Below are 20034 nucleotides of genomic sequence, written 5' to 3'. Positions count from 1 at the left end.
CCACTGTGCACCCATATGTGTGTTTGTGTGTGTGTGTGTGTGTGTGTGTGTGTGTGTGTGTGTGTGTGTGTGTGTGTGTGTGTGTGTGTGTGTGTGTGTGTGTGTGTGTGTGTGTGTGTGTGTGTGTGGACTTTAACCGTGCAATGAATGAAGCTCTGATTTCTGTCTAATCTTCTCTCACACAGACAAACAGTCAACTGTAAATTAGCCAACCAGGTTCAGTCTGTCAGTTCATTTAAACTTCCAGGTGTTGGACATGGACACACACCAACACTTTAGCATGATGGATTTATTTATTGTGTTAGCCTATTAAAAGTGTTGGATACAATGAATTAATCATCACTGTGGCAAAGGGAAGGAAAGTTAGTCAGCAGTCACTTGTCAGTGTTTTCCAAAGCAGCCCATGAGCCAGCCACTTTTTACAATTTTAGTTACCAAGAATATAAAACACAGAAGTTGTATCACAGTGTATTTTTTTACTTAATGTTTAATATTTGGTCATGTGGAGGAGCATCACAGGTCATAGTAGTAGTAGTAGTAGTAGTAGAGGGTCTGTGTGTTACATTGTGTATTGTCGTGTAACATTTAAACAACTTGAACTTTCTTATGACCTTGTTCCTTTACACAGTTAAAGCAATACTCAGCTCTACTCAACTCAACCCTACTCAGTTTTGGTCATTTTCCATTACAGTTGAAAACCTCATAGTTCCTCCTCAACATGGGCGGGGTCGTCATACCACTGCTGCTACGGTTGTGCCGTCTTGTTTTCTTTTTTGGATCCTCTCATCAGCTCCAAAGTCACTCATCTGCAACTCGTCGATGGTTTTGCACACAGCAGCCATTTAACTCATGTGAAAGAATAACAACAGTCTCAGTACAGATCAGTGAGCGCTGTTGTTGGTGTGTTTTTAAAAATGGCGGGATTGGTTCTCATGTCGGACGTCGTGCTCATGACTCTTCATGTGACGACACTCTGGCCAATCAGTGGCCGGCAGTCGGATGATGTCACATGTTAGTATCGGCTCAGCTCGCTTGGAACCTTAGAGGCAATACCAATAAAATCATCAGGTACCAGGTACTATCCTTAGTGGAAAATTAGAAAAAAACTGAGTCAAGTCAAGCAGATGTAGTGCTACTGGAAAAGGGCCATAAGTTTCTGTTTTCATCAGTTGTTGCTTTACTTGACTTTAACTAGTCCTCCATCCTCAGTGACCATATAGGTGATTTGTCTCTGTCCACTGATCCACAGAAGCATTTCATCAATTAGAGCCCAATCTGGCAGCAGACATATACTATGTAAGTACGCTGTCTATAATAAATTGTAGTACTGATAAACACTATGAATAAAGTAGTGAAGTCCACATTAGGAGGATGGTGGATGGATGGATCATTAGCACCAGATTTTTTCCTGTTGAAAACAAGTGGTCGTTTTTGTTTCTTTTATGATGACTTCACCCAAACTTCAACCTTTTCCTAAAACCTAACAAAAGTATAACTTTTTTTTATTTATTTATTTTTTATTGAAACTGACTATAAATAAATAAAACATAGCTGTGTGTAATAAGCCTATGGGGTGGACAGTCTCCTCTAACATGCATGAGGTACACTCATCCACCTATTTGAGTGTGTGTGTGAGAGAGAGAGAGAGAGAGAGAGAGAGAGAGAGAGAGAGAGAGAGAGAGAGAGAGAGAGAGAGAGAGAGAGAGAGAGAGAGAGAGAGAGAGAGAGAGAGAGAGAGAGAGAGAGAGAGAGAGAGAGAGAGAGAGACATACATGATGTGTAAATGGAGCTGGAGTCCATCAGGCATGGCGCTCCACTGAGCCGAAGGGAAATAAACTCAATGAGGGAAAAGACAGAGGAGAGAGGAAGACACAGACAGAGAGAGAGGGAGAGAGAGAGAGAGAGAGAGACGGGAGGCTGATGCAGAGAGATAGATGGAAAGATGGAGGGAGAGAGGGATGGATAGTATGATTTAGCTGATAGGAGAAATCATTTACCAGCGCAATTTGTCGACAAGGATCTGGGGATGTCTCAGTGTGTCAGCGCCTCAGTCACTTTGATTGATGATGGATGTTCACTGACTCTAACACTCACTCTCTCACTCTGTCTCGGGCTCTCTCTAACTCTCTTTCTCCTCTGCCTCTATTCATGATCCCTCTTTGCTGCCTGAACCCCAGCAGGGCCAACCCTCTCTCGCTCAGCCTGTGTATGTGTGTGTGTGTGTGTGTGTGTGTGCGCACAGAGGGAGATGTATCACACCTCCGCTCATGATTTAGGCATATTAAAATGAAAACTTCCAGGTGACGCATTTTTCCCTGCAGCTCTCACTTCACACACTCCACTGCCATTATTTAACTCTGCTGTCTTTGTTCATGGCTCACTGCTGGTCCCTGTGTGTGTGTGTGTGTGTTTGTGCTGGTGTATGTGCTTGTCTCCGGTGTGTGTATTGACCAGGTGGGGCTATATATCAGCTCAGCTCTTTATCAATGCGGCGAGGCAGGGAGGCCTATCGATGTGGCTCCTTGTTTTAGTGAAGTGAGACTCGCCCCAGGCCACACGTCCAGCCTGCATACAGTCTCAGATTAACAGGGAGAGGAATCAGGCCGGTGTGTGGGAGTGTAATGGAGAGCTGGTGTAAACGCCTGTGACCTGTTCCGGAGGTAAAATATATATAAACCTCAAAATTCTGCTCAGCCGGACGGAGTTCACCTTTTATATTCTTCAAAAAAAACAAAACAATGTCCTCGTTTATTTCAAGGTCCTATGTTTTACACGTTTGAACCACCTCATTGTAGTTTTACATCTGTTCTCTCAGGTCTCTCTCTGGAGTTCTAGTAAAAACGGTTCAATGAGCCAGTCAGAAGAGAGGATCTGAGCCTTTTCTGATTTTCTGAGTGATCAAATAAAATATAGCACATCCCGGGTAAACACTCAGAGAAACTAAATGCAGAAGGTTTTGGGAGGGCTAAGGGAAGGCTGTGCAGTGACTGCTTTGTTATGACATCACAAAGTTACAGACATCCTGACAGCGTCTTTCAAGGCTAATTTTCTGAATACAGAACAGATGAGTGTCTGTACTTTGTACTTTCCCAGTATTAATATAGAACCTAGACCTGGTGTATGATAAAATAATATAAGATATGGACATCTACCTTTATAGAATGTGGGACCTTTAATATTTCTGCTTTTAGTAGCCTTTAACAACCACCATTCACCACATGGCCGCAGATGGTCGTGGGTGAAAGGTCAACAGCTTGATGGACTGAGGCCAGTCAATCGGTTGTGAGAAGGAACAGAAGGAGCTGGACGGTTCAGATAGTATTATCAGACAGAGTGAGTACAGCTCAAAAGCTGGGTAGATGACATGGAAGAGAGTCTGGGTGGAAATTATAGAAAACAAGGAGAAAGAAATATTGTTCTAAAAAGTTTGAATTCATGATTCAAGTTCAAAGTTCAAGTTCAAACAGTCTTTATTATCCCCAAAGGGGCAGTTATCTGGTGCACCTGCTCAACACATGGAATTTGCTCAGGCGTCATTTACACATTTACACATTTACTTTTGCACTTGTGCTTATGGCTAATGGGATGTTTCCATGGTCACAGGTGAATTATAATATATAATATAATAATAAAATATAATTTTTGCATATAATGTTGTAAAATACTTAGCTTAGCACATTTCATTTATTCATAAAAAAAACTGAGTTATAGAAACACCTCTGTTGTCATTCTGTTGTCCCCTCTGGATCATCGTGTGAATGAAACAGTTTAATTAAAGGCTGATTCATAGGGTTCCTGTGTCCTGGCCTGTCTGACATTGTTGTAACAGTGTCACTGTGAGATCAGATTGTATCACTGAGGAGATCACATGGATGAGACCTGAGAGAGAAAATGATGAACTTCAAATATCGTCAGTTGCCACAGCTTGAAAACAGTCAGTTAAGTGTTCAGCAGTGTGTATTGTAGAGTGTTCATTCAGCTGTTTGAACATCACAAATCATTTTAAAAAGCATTACTTGTATCCAGATGTAACAAGCACAACAAAGTTGTGTTTCATTATTGATGACTCGACTCGTTTGCTGCTGGAGATTCATTTTTTCTTCATTTGTATGTGAAGTGAGTAAACTCTAAATTGAGCAAAACGCTTTTCTGCCCAGGGAGTCGACAATGACTCTGCCAGAAACGACGTGGCTACAGTCAGCGAGCCATCGGCAAACTGCTTTGTTATGCTCAACACCATCAATCTCCATGCATAAGAATAGCCAACTTCAATACAGCCATCGATCGCAGGAACCTTTGGAAACAGCTAAGGTCAGAGCCTCGTCCCACCTCAAAAAGTTGCTGTGATTGATTTATAAATTTTTAAGCCATTTTCCATCAAGTTTCGGAGCAGCGTGGAAGAAAAGTGGAGCGCTAATATGTCAGATGGATTCATCATCATCGGCTGGAGGAAACAGGCATCTGACAGGCGTGTGAATTAGGACGAGCCCGGACAGGGGTGAAAGAGCAGGATACTCACGTTAGAAAGGAAGAGGAGGGAAGATCACAGTAACCGAAGCAAGCGAGGGATAAATGGAGAAAAGTGGAGAAGAAAGGGAAAATGCCAACTTCTATTAGAACCGTGGATTTCAAAACAGAGCTTGTCATCAAAAGAGTATCAGTTAATTGATCTTTCTCATCTCTTATAAAGGATGTAATTTGCATGGCTTTTCCTTTGGTCTACGTATATTTCCTATTCCCCGTGTGAGTGTTTGGGTGCATGTGTTTGTCGAGCATCTTTCTGCGGGGAGATTTCGGCGTGGGTGAGCTGGTTTGTGTTGTGATCAAACAGACTTTCTGTTCTACAAATAAACCCAATATTCTCCACTTGCCATGTTTAAATGATACACTTCCACTGTCTGCCTCTCCACCTCCACCCATGTCCGTGTGTTTGTTTATTTCTCAGCAGGATTACGGGGGGGAAAAAAACCAAATTGAACCAAACTTGGTGGAGGGATGGGTCATGGCCCAGTGACGAACCCATTACATTTTTCTGCAGATCTGGTTTGAAGGCGGTCTGGGGGATGTTTCTTATCGCTTCCCTAAACATTGCACTGTTTTTAACTTAACACTTTCACCGATTCGTTGGAAATAAAGTTTGGATCTTGATGTAATAAATATGATATTCATATTAGTTATATATTTATAATATTTAATATTTATGTCATTGAGCCCTGAGTTTGAGTTTTTTCAGTTTGGTGCTGATCTGACAGACGTGTAGGATTGTTTGGCCTTGGCTGAGGTACGCGCTCTGCTGAGTGCCGTTCTAGTTATTAGACTTGTTTATTGACGGGCCGACAGGTAGTTTGATGACTTCCTGTGTTATCCTTCCAGTCTCGTCACTGTTAAGATTTTATGACCAAACCGTGGCTGTTATTCTAACTCAGTTTGGATGCATGGATTCACTTTTTCTCTCATCCTCTCATTCTCCTAGTCTGTCTTATGCTCCCACTGTTCCTCTAATACAAAGACCTGACCCGAGTTTGACTTTGTTATTGTTGTTATTCTGTAATATTACTCCACAAAGATTAAAAGTTGTTGTGTCTGGGGGATTTTAAGTACTGACAGTGTGCGAGGAGAGGTAGAGGGTCATGGTACATAGTATTATGGTCCCCTGCTGGAATTAAAGTAAAGTGGGTATGAGCTCCAACCATTCATCTCTGTCTGGCAACATGACTGACACATTTTTGTTTCTGCAGTAAAATAATTCCAGTGAACCTTCCTTCCCCCTGGGGATGGTTCCATGGTGGTTCATCCTAAAGTTCGTAGCATGCTTTGAACACACCAGACTGTAAAAAGTGTTTTCAGACCATGTGTAAAGGGAGGACTAAGGTTTGTTCTGTATGTCTTACAGAGGAGCTCATTTTGATGCAAATAAAACCTGCCATCATACCCAGAAGAGACACGATGAATAATACAAATGGAGATAACAGTGTGCACTTTCAGTGTCTCTGAAAGTCACGCAAGGTGCTGCACATGAAAAAGTGACAATAGAAGTTGTGTAACGAGCGGGGAGGGAGAGTTTGAGAGAGGAGTACCAAACTTGCCACCACCTCAAACCAAACTGTGGTGGATTCAGCCCCCCTGATCCCACCATGACGCTGTCAGACGATCTAACAAGCACTTAGCTTGAAGGATACTGAGCCCAGTTAAGGCCGGCCAATTGAAAGCAGAATTCTCCCTGCTACTTTTGATTGAAAAGTTTGATCACTCCTGACCTCAAACTTGGGGTAAACCTGCCTTTATTCATAAAAAAAGAAGTGAACTGGCACTTTCACTGCTTTTCCATCACTGTAGATGGAGTTCAGAAGCTTTACCATGAAACCAACCTTTTCTTACCTGTTCTCCTCTTTTCTTTCCATCTCTATCCCTGCAGGGTAACCAAGAGGCCCCAGCTCCCCCTGAAGCCATGGCCCAGCCCTTCCCACCGGCCCAGTACCCCCCTCCACCACAGAACGGGATCCCTGCTGAGTACGCCACGCCCCACACCCACCAACCGGCCGACTACACGGGACCAAGCACGGTGGCCGAGCACGCCCTGACACTGTACACGCCGACACACACACACAGCGAACAGCCGGGAAATGACAGCAACACCCCCACCCTCACAGCCAACACAGTAACGGTGAGTCTGCACTTTATATCCACGCCGAGCTGCACTTTCTTCACTAAGTCGTAACGCAGGGTTTAAAACATGGTGACTGCACGACAAGGGCAAAACAAATGTCAAGCTTCAACATGCAAACATGAATCTTTCAATGTGCTGATTTAAAAAGTAAATGCAATAGACTAATCCAGAGAAAAGAGTGCCATGCTACACTGATTTCACAACTGTAACATCTGTACAAAGTGCATTAGTGAACATTTATAAGACTTCAATCAGTTCCAGATGAGGTGCTCTATGCATAGCTGCTCCTCTGCCTCATGTTCTTTATACTCCACCCTCAGCCTGCTGTGATGGTGCAGCTGGAACCAGAACACACACAGCATCTCCAGTTGTTTACTATAGACAGGAGTGGCACCATGTGCAACACACTGTTACTGCCCCAGCACTGAATATTAGGATAATGGTCATCATTATCTCAGACTGATGCTTTCATACAGTCTGACAGACCTTCACTTAGTTAATACTTCCTGGAACTGAATCCATACACATCCAAAACAAATATAGTGAATGTTAAACTACACTATTAAAATATGGTAAATATGTTTTTTTTTTTTTTTACTCAGTATCCTTTTGCTCATTATTCTGTTTAAACCTTGTGAATTTGTTTTTCTGTAATAGCTTTCCTTCCTCATGGTCGTTCTCGTTCCTCAGTAAACCTCACACCTGTACAGATGTTGAAATTTGTGTAAACAACTTTGCTCTGAACTAAGTCAGTGATGAAGCCTTGATGCTTCCAGAGTAAGTAAAACAAATGGCTGGTTCTGGATCAGTTTGGGGAACTTTAAAGATTTATCTGTCAGAGGAGGTTGTTGTGTGTGGATGTGAGATTGATGCCAGATTTTTTGTGATTTTTAATTTAATTTAATTTCCACAGTCACAGGATCATCATGAAACCCTACAGGTACCTGTGTAGTGATCCAACTTATATGTGCCCTGTAGTGGAGGTATGGAAGCGTATTGCATTCACTTGATTAACTTATCTTTTGGTTTGGTTTTTGGATAAATTTTTCTGTTTTTCTGACTTTTTTTTTCAGTTTTTTGTGGTAATATTTTTTCCTCCTGTTTTTCGGGGTCATTTCTTTCTGACTTAATGAGATTTCAAAATCCCGCGAGAAGCTCCCATCTGCAAGTAACGTTTAACCTCTGCAATCAAGTCTCCACTTCATCACAGATCTATTACATCTTAGATCCATGAGACACATCCATGGATATGCTCCACAAAAAATACAGTCGAGCTGTCACCAGACATTTGTTGTCTGATATAATAATATATTATGTTTCAGTTGTTTGTATTTTTTAATAATACAAACTTATATTACAGCGTTGTATGTTTCATATAAGGGATGCTTGGACCAAACTGTAGATATGTCACAAACCGAGGTAAAATTCACTGTGCAAGAACTGCAATTATTAAAAAAGTGCACAAAAAGATACTATTGCATATGGCTGGAAAAAACACCACATTTTATATTATTGAATCATTCCATTCTATAGTTAAAAAATATTTATCTTCCAGCAGTAACTGAAAAACTGCCTGTGAACATCCTCGGTTCATTTGTTCAGTAATCTGTGTCTTTATTAGCAGATGATTGTAAAAGGAGATATGAGATACTGTGGGCTGAATATCTCTTAAAAACACAATGTGATGCAGACAGTAAAAATCAAAAATTCAAACTACTCTTTCATAATTTAAGGTATGTATATTTTAGCGACCAGTCCCTTGAGTGCCATTCTGCTTTGAAGGTTTTAAGGTTTGGAGCTGGTTAATTGAGGCAGAGAGGTTCCTCGCTGCACTCAGCTCAGCCCAGATGCTTTTGTAGTGGTGGGGGGTACGCTGGGAAGAATGCAGGGAGCTGAGAGCAAAGCCTCTCCGGCTGACTCTAGGACTGTCTTTCAGAAGTTTCTTTGACGCCGCACTTCACACAACATGAAACCTAAAAGTTAAAAAAAAAAAGTCAAAAGTACCCCACCCTGTGCTCCCAATAAGACTCTGAATCAGAGAGGATGCATAAGACAAGAAAGTAAATGAGATCCAGATGATATATACCAAACTGTTAGATTTCATTTAAAAGGATTTTAGTATTCTCTTGGACCTTCGCTATAAGATCAAGCTGGTGTGCAAGTTCATGTTTGAACTGTGCAATCGCACGCATGCTGCACGCACACACACACACACACACTCATGGCTGCAGGTCGCTGACAAATGAGCCATATTTCAGCTGCATTTCAAACTGCACACACACACACACACACACACACGTACACTTACACACACACTAACACTCTAACTCCATAGTTAACTGTAGCACCACTCGCTTCTAGTTGAAGAGCCTTCAAGCTGTCAGGCCCAATAAGACTGGAGCATGCTGGGAAGGTATGGGGACTGTACTGTATAGACAGTGATGGCAGAGTTGGGCAGTCCAGTGAGAGAAGACTTGGTACAGTCAGCATTACTGGGAGTGTTTTACAGTCACTGTGGAGAGTTTGTCACAGGCTGTAATTGTTACTGTCAAGAGACATAGTTGGTGGAGGATAAAGGAGTAAGACACCACACACACGGTCACTGTGGCCTAAAAGACACTTACTGCATTTATTGTCCAAAAATATAACGTTAGAGCCATACATCAGCCTGATGCTGTATTGTTTTCTTGACTAAAAAAATGAAGATTAGGCTGTCAGTCAGAGATGGAGAACCAGGACTCCTCCTCAGCAGCGGTGGCTCAGTATGGGAGAAATAAAACATCAGAGAGAGACAGAGAAAAGGAGCCAGAGAGTGAGAGAGATAGATGCGTGGCTACATGGTCCACTGAGGTTTCCCTCGTCTGTCTCCCTCCACAGCTGACTGTCCGCTGCAGTCCAGCCGCTCCACCACTCTGACGTGTTTGCATCTCTGAGGTCGTGAACAGTGTGTACTGCTGCTGAGATAAAGGCGTCGCTGGACCGCTCTGACAAAATAAGTTGTAATGCATCAGAGCGAGTTGTAACCACAGCTGCCAATGAGTCCAGTAAAAACACCAGAAGGTAGAAGACAACAGGAAGCCAGACTGAGATTACTTAGCAGGATGATGTTGGACAGCTTCACCATTTTACACGCCTGACCAGTTGGACTACTGGCTCCATGTATTCTTCCTGCATTTCCTATCTGTCATTGTCAAATAAAAGCACAATGCGCAAATTAAAGTCCTTAAAGTCTGTATGATCAGATGTACAGTTAACCATTTTATTACAGAAAGATGCAGTAAAGGATGAAAACTTACAAATCAAGTCTAAATTCTGATCTCACTCTGGAGTGGAAATGTAGGTGAAGTGAAAACCAAACAGTAAATACCAGTTCTCTGACTAATTAATGTTCATTTTTTGTTTTACTTGTTAATCACACATGTTTTTAATGAGACTGAAATGAAAATATGCTACAGGAAATCCTATTACATCACAAAATGATATGTTAGTTTACCCTCTGTTCATCACATGATGCCATTTGGATCTTTGAACAAAGGTGGATCTTGAAAGCCAGGCCTATTTTCACGCGCAGTACTGATGCAGTTTGGTTACATTCTGTACTGAAAAAACTGCTGATGATACACATGTACGTGTATATTGTATGTCAATGGAAAACCCTTCAACTACAATTTAATTTGGATTTCAAATGCTGTAGTTTGGTTTGTACACCTGTTAGATATTAAAGTTTGACAAATATGCAATCCTTTTAAAATGTGTTAAACTAAAATTAGATAACTGAATTCAATTCATATAACTCTTCTCAATCTCAATCCGTCGTTCCTCAGTGGTTCACTTGGCGGCGGAGCAGCTCTGCTGGCATGGCAGACATGTGTGATAACATGGTTGTATGCGCTGTGAGATGGTAACCCCTCTGTTTGTTTAAAGGATGTTACTGTGAATGGCCAGCTTGATCTCTCTCCAGCTCTGAGTTGTTGATCTCTGACCTCTCTCTGGTGGATGTTGTTTGAACACAGAGGTCACCATGCAGCTTGACCTGCACTAAGTGAGGATATGTCCGTTTCTGCTTCTTCCATTTCAACCCTTTTCATTTGGACCTGGAAGCCTTCAAACTTTATGGATGTGGTATACTACATATCTCTGGGCTTCTGTGTTTTTTCTCCTTGCTTATACTTGTGTGCGCGTGTGGGAGTGTGAGCGTTTATCTAATTCTTCTGTGTTAATCGACCTATCTTTTGGTGCACTGTACATATGTGATAGCTTACATTATAGGCCTGAGGAGGTGGGCTGCAGTTGCACTGCTGCGCACACACGTGCACACACACACACATGAGGGAAATCTAACTGGCTAGGTAATCAGATGGAGGCGTTCAGGGCAGTTTGGAGCTGTTTGGGTTGTGTGTGTGTTTGTCAATGGATAGGGAGGCTTGGTAGCACAGATTAGGTTTGTATAGTGTCCCCCCTTTCTCTCTCTTTCTCTCTCTCTCTCTCTCTCTCTCTCTCATAGACACACACACACTCACTCACACTCTCGCAGCTTTGTACTGGTTCCCTGACGACAGAGAGGAAGCTCAGCCTGCTTGTGTATGATATTGTTCGTGTAATTATTTCCTTTTCCTGCCTGGCTGCTCTCACACCATGAATTGTAAAGGCATGGATGGCAACCACAGAGAGAAAGAGAGGGGGAGGTGGAGAGAGAGAGAGAAAGAAAGAAAGAAAGAAAGAAAGAAAGAAAGAAAGAAAGAAAGAAAGAAAGAAAGAAAGAAAGAAAGAAAGAAAGAAAGAAAGAAAGAAAGAAAGAAAGAAAGAAAGAAAGAAAGAAGAGGCTGATGACGTCACCTCTTTAGACACAAAGAACAGGGACTGGAGAGACTTCATCTATGTGAGACTTTTTGATGCACTGGCTACTTTGAACAGGATTATTTCACAGGTTGTACATTACAAGGAACATGACGATGTAATGCTAATAACAGCAGTATTTGTATTTATAGAACATTTGTTTTCAGAGGGAAATTCACTGACCAAATTAGATAAGGGAGAGGAGTCTGTGCCAGGCTTTTAGAATTTCAGAAGCTAAAGGTTAGAGTTGAAATGATTTGTTTATGGAGGGGGGAAAAAAAGCAATACAAAGCTGTGCTGGCAAGTGTGCACCCTTATTACCATTTGGACTGTACGCCAATGGGCAAATATCAGCGTTTGCTACAGAGCTGTTAACACCTGCACACTGACAGGTGATCCAGGTGTGATCCAGCTGTGCCATCATCAACAGAAACAGACTGAGATGATGGTTCAGAGGAGAGGCTCTCTAATCTCTCAGTTTCCCTCTCAGTGGGGGGGACTAAGACTCAAGGAAGAGACAAACAAACAGAAGTCGACATGAAGCAACATTGAAGTACTAGTGATAATAATTCATTAAAAATCTGTTTTGCTGCAGTATTGGTCCAGCACAAAGTCCCAGGTCTGCTTTTAGCAAAAATAAAACAGTCTTCATCTAAAAACTGGAAGCATTTGTCTTTTGTTCAGACGCCTGAAATGACCTGCGATTACTTTTACTGGAGGAGAATTTGTGAATTCTTACTTGTTTCCAGAGGAACTCTTTGCTTCCTGGCTCCTAGCAACAGTCAAAGTTTTTTTTTTAACTCAATGATTTTCTTCATTGTGACTGAATACTAACAACAACAGTCTTGCAGCCCCTCACTGAACTGCTGGCTCAGAGCCTGCAGTTGCCATTTTGCTGCTCACAGCTCCAGTAAGTGTTTCTCCTGCCAGCCTCCACACAGTTCAACCACTGGTTCCTACGCTCACTACCTCGGTGTAGCAGGAGTCTTTAGTTTCAGTGGAAGCAGTAGCTGCTGTCAGAGGCCACTTCTACACTCTGGCTGTGTTCTATGTGGATTGCATTAATACACAAGTTAGCATAGTTTTTGGATGCTAAATGCTATAAGGTAACTGGGTTTTTGTCAGCTGCCTCCAGCTCCTCTGACTTGCTGAAGTCAGTGTAATAGATGGTACATTTATTTCACAGACCTGTCCAAAGTTAAGAGGAGAAGTCTCTCCTCAGCCTGAGGGATGCAGAGCAGGATAAAGCCAGTTATTGTATCTAGAGTGTAGAGTCGGGCATGTCGTAAACAGTGGAGTTGTGAACCTGCAGTTTTACAGTAATTGTTTGGGCTGTAACCAACCAAAAGTACTCGACTTAGGTTTCTAATACCTTGGAATCTGGTGGTACCAAGTCACTTCAGATTGCCCTGGGGTCTCCATCCATGTGAATGTGGGGGAAGCATAACCATAACCAGCCAAACAACCTCAGCAGGCCTGTTGCCAGAGCTGTGGTTCCTCTCTGATGTCTGAGCTCCTCACTCTTCAGCTGTTTGGGTCGTTGCAATCTCATTGTTTGTGTCAATACCCATGTTCACCACTCTAGAATAAGTTTAATATGTGGATCGTCTGTTAAATCTGGAGCCTTGCCTTCAGGCTCAGCTTCCTGTTCACCACGACAGTCAGTGAAGCGCCCACATTACTGCTGACACGGCACCACTCTGCTGGTCTATTTCGAATCCCATCTCGCCTGATTCCCACACACAACTCTTCTCTACACAGGCAGGTAGTCAAATGGATATAAAGCACTATAACTTTATATCTTCGAATTAAAAATACAATACAATAAAATATAATATAAGATATTTCCAAATGGATAATGGCCAGACATATCTTAACTAGTTACAGATAATTCACTGCCCCAAAAGTTGTATGTATATTCATCAGAATCTCCCAAGAGTATGAAAATAGTATCAAAATCTATTGAAGGATTAACGCTAATGACAAGTAATTACCACACTTACGCAGTGTTGTTACTGGGCCCTGTCCTGACAATTAAAGCTTAACCACAAAATAACCTTAAAGGTCTAAGCCTCTCTTCTGATCGGCTGCCTGATCTGATTAAAAATAAATAAATAAATAGCAGATTTCATGTGGGTGGGGTTTGGGGCATGGCGGACTGCCAGCAGTGACTACTTTATAATGACATCACAAAGTCACAGAAATCCTGACGGCTTGTTTTAAGGCTCAGTTTCTGAATCCAGGCTGTGTGCATTTCTCTGTAGACTGAGGCTTTGATACTTTCATAGCATTTATATAGAACCTAGAGCTGCTTTATAATCAACACACATGAACATCTACCTTTACACAATGTGGGACCTTTAACACTAAAATTAAATGTAATTCATTGTAAATAAACATATTCTGTCCCTGTGAACTTTTCCCGACTTCCCTGTCCTCCACACCCTCACCCTGATAAATGCCTGAATGTTCACATTCAGCATAAATCATCAGGTGTGGAAGTGTCCACTGTGCCTCGCTCAATCTCTCTTAAATCCTCTTTAAATTGTATTATCATGTATGTTTGAGTGTAGACGTGTCTTAGGTTGTTAGTAATATATTTCCCCCCCCATGCGTCTCAGATAACTCTCAATCTCCTGGGTCACATATCGATGCCACAGGAGCAGTGAGAGTGGAGATCGGTAACACAATATGACAATGCCATGACAATTTGAACTTAAGAGGATGTAGAAACGGCGCTCTCTCTGCTCCCTCTCTGTGTCTTTCACACTCTTCCACTTTATGACAAATTCATTATGTTGTTCTGTCAGTCCTCCTCTATTCTGTCACAGCAGCTCTGTGTCGTTTTCAAGCTGATCAACCACACCTCTCACATAAGTCACCTTTTTTTTATGCACCAAAGGAGCTAACCTGTGACGTGCTGTGTGTTTCCTGCAGCAGGCAGAGGAGGCTGTACAGACAGACGCCTCCCAGCAGCTCCACCTGCAGCCCAACGACTCGTCCGGGAAGCAGCAGCCCAAGAGGTTACACGTCTCCAACATCCCCTTCCGCTTCCGAGATCCGGACCTCCGGCAAATGTTCGGGGTGAGAGGACGATTCTAAAACAGACACACAGATACATGCATACACTCACTTTACACCATGACAGTCATATAGTGCACATCTGTTTTCTTGAACCAGGTTGAGCTCAGTCTCAAGCACTTGTGGCACAAAAAAGGTTGGGCTCGGCAAGAATATGATATATCACAGGTGGATGAGTTTGTCACAGTCTTAGCCAGTCACATTCACCACTTTAATCTACTTCAACCATGAGGCTCTCCCCATCAGACACTGATAGAATCCTGTAAATGGGTCAGGGTTAATGAGTCTTTTAATTTGAATTCAGTTTGGATACCTTAAAGTTCATCAAAGGTCATCTTTTTTTTTTAACATATGTGGAAGTGCAACATTCTTTCGTACAACAAACATAATCATTTGAAGATAGAGAAGAGATTTTAGATAAATACACTGTAAAATATCATAAAGGTGTCACAGTAGAAATAAAAAGGCATTCTAGTTTCTCAAGTTATATTCTTTTTATTTTGGAAATTGCACTTTCATATGTTATGTGGAACAACCTGGTAAAGAAATACTTGCCATAACAAACTGTCCTGATGGTGTTTTTAGTGGAAAGAGAAGTTTTATTTAATGTAGTGTTTTCTATAAGAGTTAATTCTGAATTGACAGTGTTGTCAGAGACTGTAGATGGGACCAGAGTAAAGGAAGCACATGACCTGCTGACAGCTCTAAGATCCACCTGTTAATCTTGATTATCTGACTGGTATACTGTACATGCTTCACTGCAACTTTTCTGTCAGCTAGTTGAAAATACTCATAGAAGTAGAAAGAGGGCCACACAGAGATAAAATTGGGTTTAGAGAAGTTTATCTGAAAATTACTTCACTAAATCAAGTGACTGAAATACTAGAGGACAGAGGTGCACTGAGTAGTTGACCTGCTCTGAGCAGGAGGCGCTTGACCTCATCGTTGGCACCAAGATTGCTGTGCACCACTGGATTCTCATTGCCAAACCCTCTGCGCTGCTGCTCTTCCCACGGTGGCACTCAGCAGTCACCAAGATACCAAACCAGTGCAGTGGAGCAGATACCCTCTGTGAGCCACAGGAAAATACAACTCTGTGTTTTAGCACAAAAAAATAAAGCCCTTAGTGACTTTTATTTATCTTGTGTTGGCTCTGTTGTGCACTGGATGGAGGTTTGCTCCTTCCCATTCTTTGTTCCACTGGGAGAATTTTTGGAAGAATGTCCTGAGGGATTTGTGAAGACTAAATCCATCAGTAAATGTTATTTCATGCCAGTTGCTTATTAAGACATTAGGCATCTGTCACATTCAAAGTGGATTCGACACCCCACAGTGAATCTACTGGTCCTGTCGGTCCTGCAAAAACAAACTGATCACAGTGGATCAAAATCAAGAGTTACGTAAAATCATGAAGCACCCGAGGCCTTCCCCGTGAACGTAGCTCCAATTTAAGGCAACCAACTCATGCAACTGTTTTTGTTGGTGGATTCACAGCATCTATTACAGCGTCTGTGTTTGCTGTCTCGACTTTGATCTCATCACTTCCCATAAGCAAACATCAGGCTCATCACAGAGGAGCGAGGATGTGTGTGTGTGATGTGGAAATCACGTTCTCTTTGTCCCTCTGTGTGTGTGTGTGTGTGCGTGTGTGTGTGTGCGCGTGTGTGTGTGTGTGTGTGTGTGTGTGTGTGTGTGTGTGCGTGTGTTATACAATGTGGAACCATGTTGCTCAAGTGTTTACTGATGAACTACCTACACACACACACACAGAGACATAGACACATTACTGAGTACAGATTTGCAAAACCCAAATCCAGCACTAGCATTAAATATAATAAAGGTCTGGAGATTTCCTCCCCTCTGACACCTCCACCCTCACCCCCACTCCACTAATCGACGAGAGCATCTGCTCCTGCTCCAGGAGGAGGAGAGGAGTCTGCACGCTGGCCTTCCCCAGCCTCAGAGCTCCTGATGTGGGGAGAAGAGGAGGGGATGGAGGCGCTGGTGGAGACACAATTAATGCGGTTCCTCAGGGTCAAGGTTAAAAGGGAGTTTATCCTCATTAGGTCTATATAGGGTGACAGCTCCAGTTATGGGTGGGAAGTCGGTGTGTGTGTGTATGTGTGTGTTTGGATTTATGCATGCGTGTTTATTGTTGAAAACTTTCCCCCCCAACAGCCTTCAGTCACCTGGGGAGGTCTCAAGGCTCTAAACACCGCACCGCAATTAACCAGTGACATCATCAGGTCGCAAAGTAGGAGCCGTGTGGGAGGAAAAAAAACAACCCACAGGAGCAGCAGGACAGAGAGGCAGGATAGGGGGATTAGAAGAGACAGCCAATCTGGTAGCTCTCACTACAATCAGCGCTGCTCAGAGGTCATACAGCCTCTTTAAGAGCAGGATCACAATGACTGAGGATCCAAGTCACTGGAGCCTCAGGACAACTGGAGCCAGGAAACTTTTCCCTGTCACAGCAACTTTTCCCTTTCAAGGAAGCTTTGCTGAAAAATAGATGTAAAACACTAAGCACAGGTGATATGACAGAGACCACCATTCCCTTTCAAAACAGCATTATGTGTGCTTTTATTTTGAAACATCAGTTTTATACAGTAAAACTAAACACAGCAGTCTTTGATGCAAGTGTGAACTCCATGTGAAAACATCGTAGCTGCACAAGAACAGTCAGAGAGATATTATTATTAAGTGCACATCTTGCACATCTAATCAAGAGCAGTTTAATAAACTGATGACTTCATTACCAGCTTTTACACACAATGGAAATAAGATTAGTTCAGTAAATTATAAAACAGTGTGAATGAGTCATACAAGTTAAGAAATAGAGCGTGTGGTTTTTTTTTCCTTTGGGCTTCATTATACCCCTGTCGTGTCGCTGTCCCTCAGCAGCTAATTGATATGTATAATACTGCTGCTAACAAGTAAAACTGAAAGTAAAATCAAGGTAATAGAGTTCCTCAGAAGTAAGTTTGAAAAGTAGGTAATTTCTCAGTATAGTCCCTTGTCCCAAAACATTTCCTGATTGGGTTTTAGGTTAGATGTCTGAAAATAAGGACTGTGGTTAACACAAACTCAAGTCATGTTTTCTTCTATGACATTAAATACTAGTAAATACCCTGGTCCTGCTGCCTTGAAGCTTTTATGGAGGCCAGTTGCCGACCGAGGTTGTCAGAGACATTAAATGTCATCAGATTGGACATGGAAACCGATCTACTCACCAGTCCACCTTTACAGCTTTGTTGTGTTTATTCTCATGCTCTTATAAACTGTCACTGGCTCTCTAGGAAGAAAAGCTTTTGTAGAAAAGCTCAGAGCTAAATGCAGCTACAAGTCTTAAGTGTAGAGGTGGTGATGTGAATCATGTGAGGTATACCTGTGGTAATTGTACTTCATTTTCTATCTTGTTTCTTTTTTACAGCTATATGTTTTTGTTGTTTTAAACCTGACAGTTTCGACTACTTTGCCTGAATTGTGTATTTGATGAGTTTGATGAGGGAATCCAAGAAATCCCATTAGCCTCCGTAGCGTAGCTCTGAGCAGCTCACGGCTCTGCTCCGCCGTTCAAAAAATAGCTTGCACAGACAATTAAAGGTAACAAACATACTCCTAAAACTATAGGGATGATGGCAATGGGCCAATTTGCCAAAATGTTGAACTATCCCTTTAATCATAATTGTGAGTTGTCGCTTTTGTGTTGCCTGTGTGTGGTCCGAAGCAGACGCTGAGGACGTCCTGGTCAGGACAGACAGCCGCCCACCCTGAGCCTGCTGCTGCTCTGGATCTCTGCCTTTGAAAGGAAAGTTTCTCTTTGCCACTGTCACTGAATGCTCCTTCTCACCATGGTCCTCACTTTTTTGACACTTCAGCAGAGCATTTGAGCAGTTTTGATCCACCGTGTTTGGTAGCTGTCTTCTAGCAGAGAATGTAAAAGGCTGTCAGGGTCCTCACACGTACACACACAGCCACATGCAGTGTACACTCTCACACACACCTCCTTCTCTTTTCTCCCTGTTAATGGTCCACCTTTAAGGATTAATGGTTGTGGACAGGGCAGGAGCACTGCAGTCGAGATTCCATCTGGGCTCTGCCTTCGCCACAATGGGCTGCAGTGGCATTCGCCTCCATTCAGTTAAAATGGGACTTGTGAGCAACTGGCTCAATCTCCCAATACGGTTCTGCTAGACTACCACCACAATGCAAACAAAGGCAATAGCTGGGGCATTACAGCAAATGGAATTCAGTGTCATTTCAGCAAAAGCTGTAATAGAAAAGCAATACGAGAGCGTTAAACAAAGCCATATAAAGAAGTTCAATCAAAGGTGATGCAGCCACAAGCTGGGGGTCTGTCTCTGTGAATTACACAGTAATACACAGTAATACTCCCTCAAACATCTCTGGAAATCCAGCTCAGGACACAGAATTAAAGGCAGATTGTTGGGTACGGCTGCAGCAGCAGAGACGCGCCAGGCAGAAAAAGTACGGCCTCAGAAAGGAATAAAACTGGGTTCATTACCCAAGCTTATTTGAGTTTAATTCATAATTAGAAAAACACATTTGGAAGGAAATTACTAGGCCGGGGAAGAGGGTTTTAATGGTAGAATGATAATTGGCATTCACAGCACCACTTCACTGATTCAATTCTCTCATTCGCAAGATGTGGCTGAAATCTGTAATCTAGTTCTGCACCTCAAATAATTCCCCTGGCCTGAAAACTCACACTGCTCATTTACACTCACATCGAGGGTGATTGGGATTCTTATATATCGCTCAAACAGCAGGGGGGGGAGAGGGGGCGGCCCCAGTCTGACCACATGTCAGTTTTTTCGCAGGGGTTTGTTTTGGCCTTTCATAAATCCCTCGTAATTATTTCTGACACGTGGAACCAAAATGTCTGCCGGCGCGGATCGGAACCAAAATGTCTGCCAGGCGCGTTCACAGAAGGACGGCGCTCGTTTAGCCCCACGCGGAGCGAAACTTCGCAAGATGATGTGCAGGACCGCCGCCGTCCCCTGAGCCTCAGCTGTGTTTAATTAATAAGCAGGCACTTAGTGAGGCTGCCGCAACAGGGTCCTTACGGTCACATTCCCAGTGGTAGGGGGCCAGATGAGTGAGTCATTAGACACTCGGCACACACACACACACACCCACAAACACTCCTGGTCTACAGCAGTGTGTATGTGCGTGCGCGTGTGTGTTTGAGGTGAGCACCAGGGGTTGGGTTTTGTGCTAATGGAGTTTTAATGACACCTACTCCTGCCTAATCACCTCTTCTGGAGGCTTCCAGCATTCCAGGTAGCCCAGTGTTCCCAGCAAGGGAATTCTTTTTAATGTCTCCTGTTCACGGCTACACTCTCATTTGCCTCCCCAATTATTCCATAAGGCTCCACTCTAACCAGCTCTGCCTCCGAGGAGGCGAGGTGTAATTATAATCTGAA

General features: G+C 42.7%; 1 protein-coding gene across 9 annotated transcripts in view; it reads left to right on the top strand.

Moving 5' to 3' along the window:
- rbfox3a (RNA binding fox-1 homolog 3a) overlaps positions 1-20034 on the top strand; it is a 531011-nt gene that overhangs the window by 458632 nt on the left and 52345 nt on the right. For 7 of the 9 annotated variants that reach the window (XM_085761388.1, XM_085761390.1, XM_085761384.1 and 4 more), the window contains 2 exons: positions 6416-6664; positions 14441-14587. In XM_085761388.1, coding sequence (XP_085617514.1) covers positions 6416-6664; positions 14441-14587 — 396 coding nt within the window. The remainder of the gene's footprint in view (positions 1-6415; positions 6665-14440; positions 14588-20034) is intronic. The other 2 variants (XM_085761389.1, XM_085761386.1) reach the window with 1 other exon arrangement.

This window comes from Trachurus japonicus, chromosome 19, assembly GCF_045865225.1.
Source record: "Trachurus japonicus isolate A0001 chromosome 19, Traja_1.0".
Classification (NCBI taxonomy): domain Eukaryota; kingdom Metazoa; phylum Chordata; class Actinopteri; order Carangiformes; family Carangidae; genus Trachurus; species Trachurus japonicus.
Note: the sequence above shows the minus strand (reverse complement) of the source record. Positions and strands in the feature narration are given on the sequence as shown.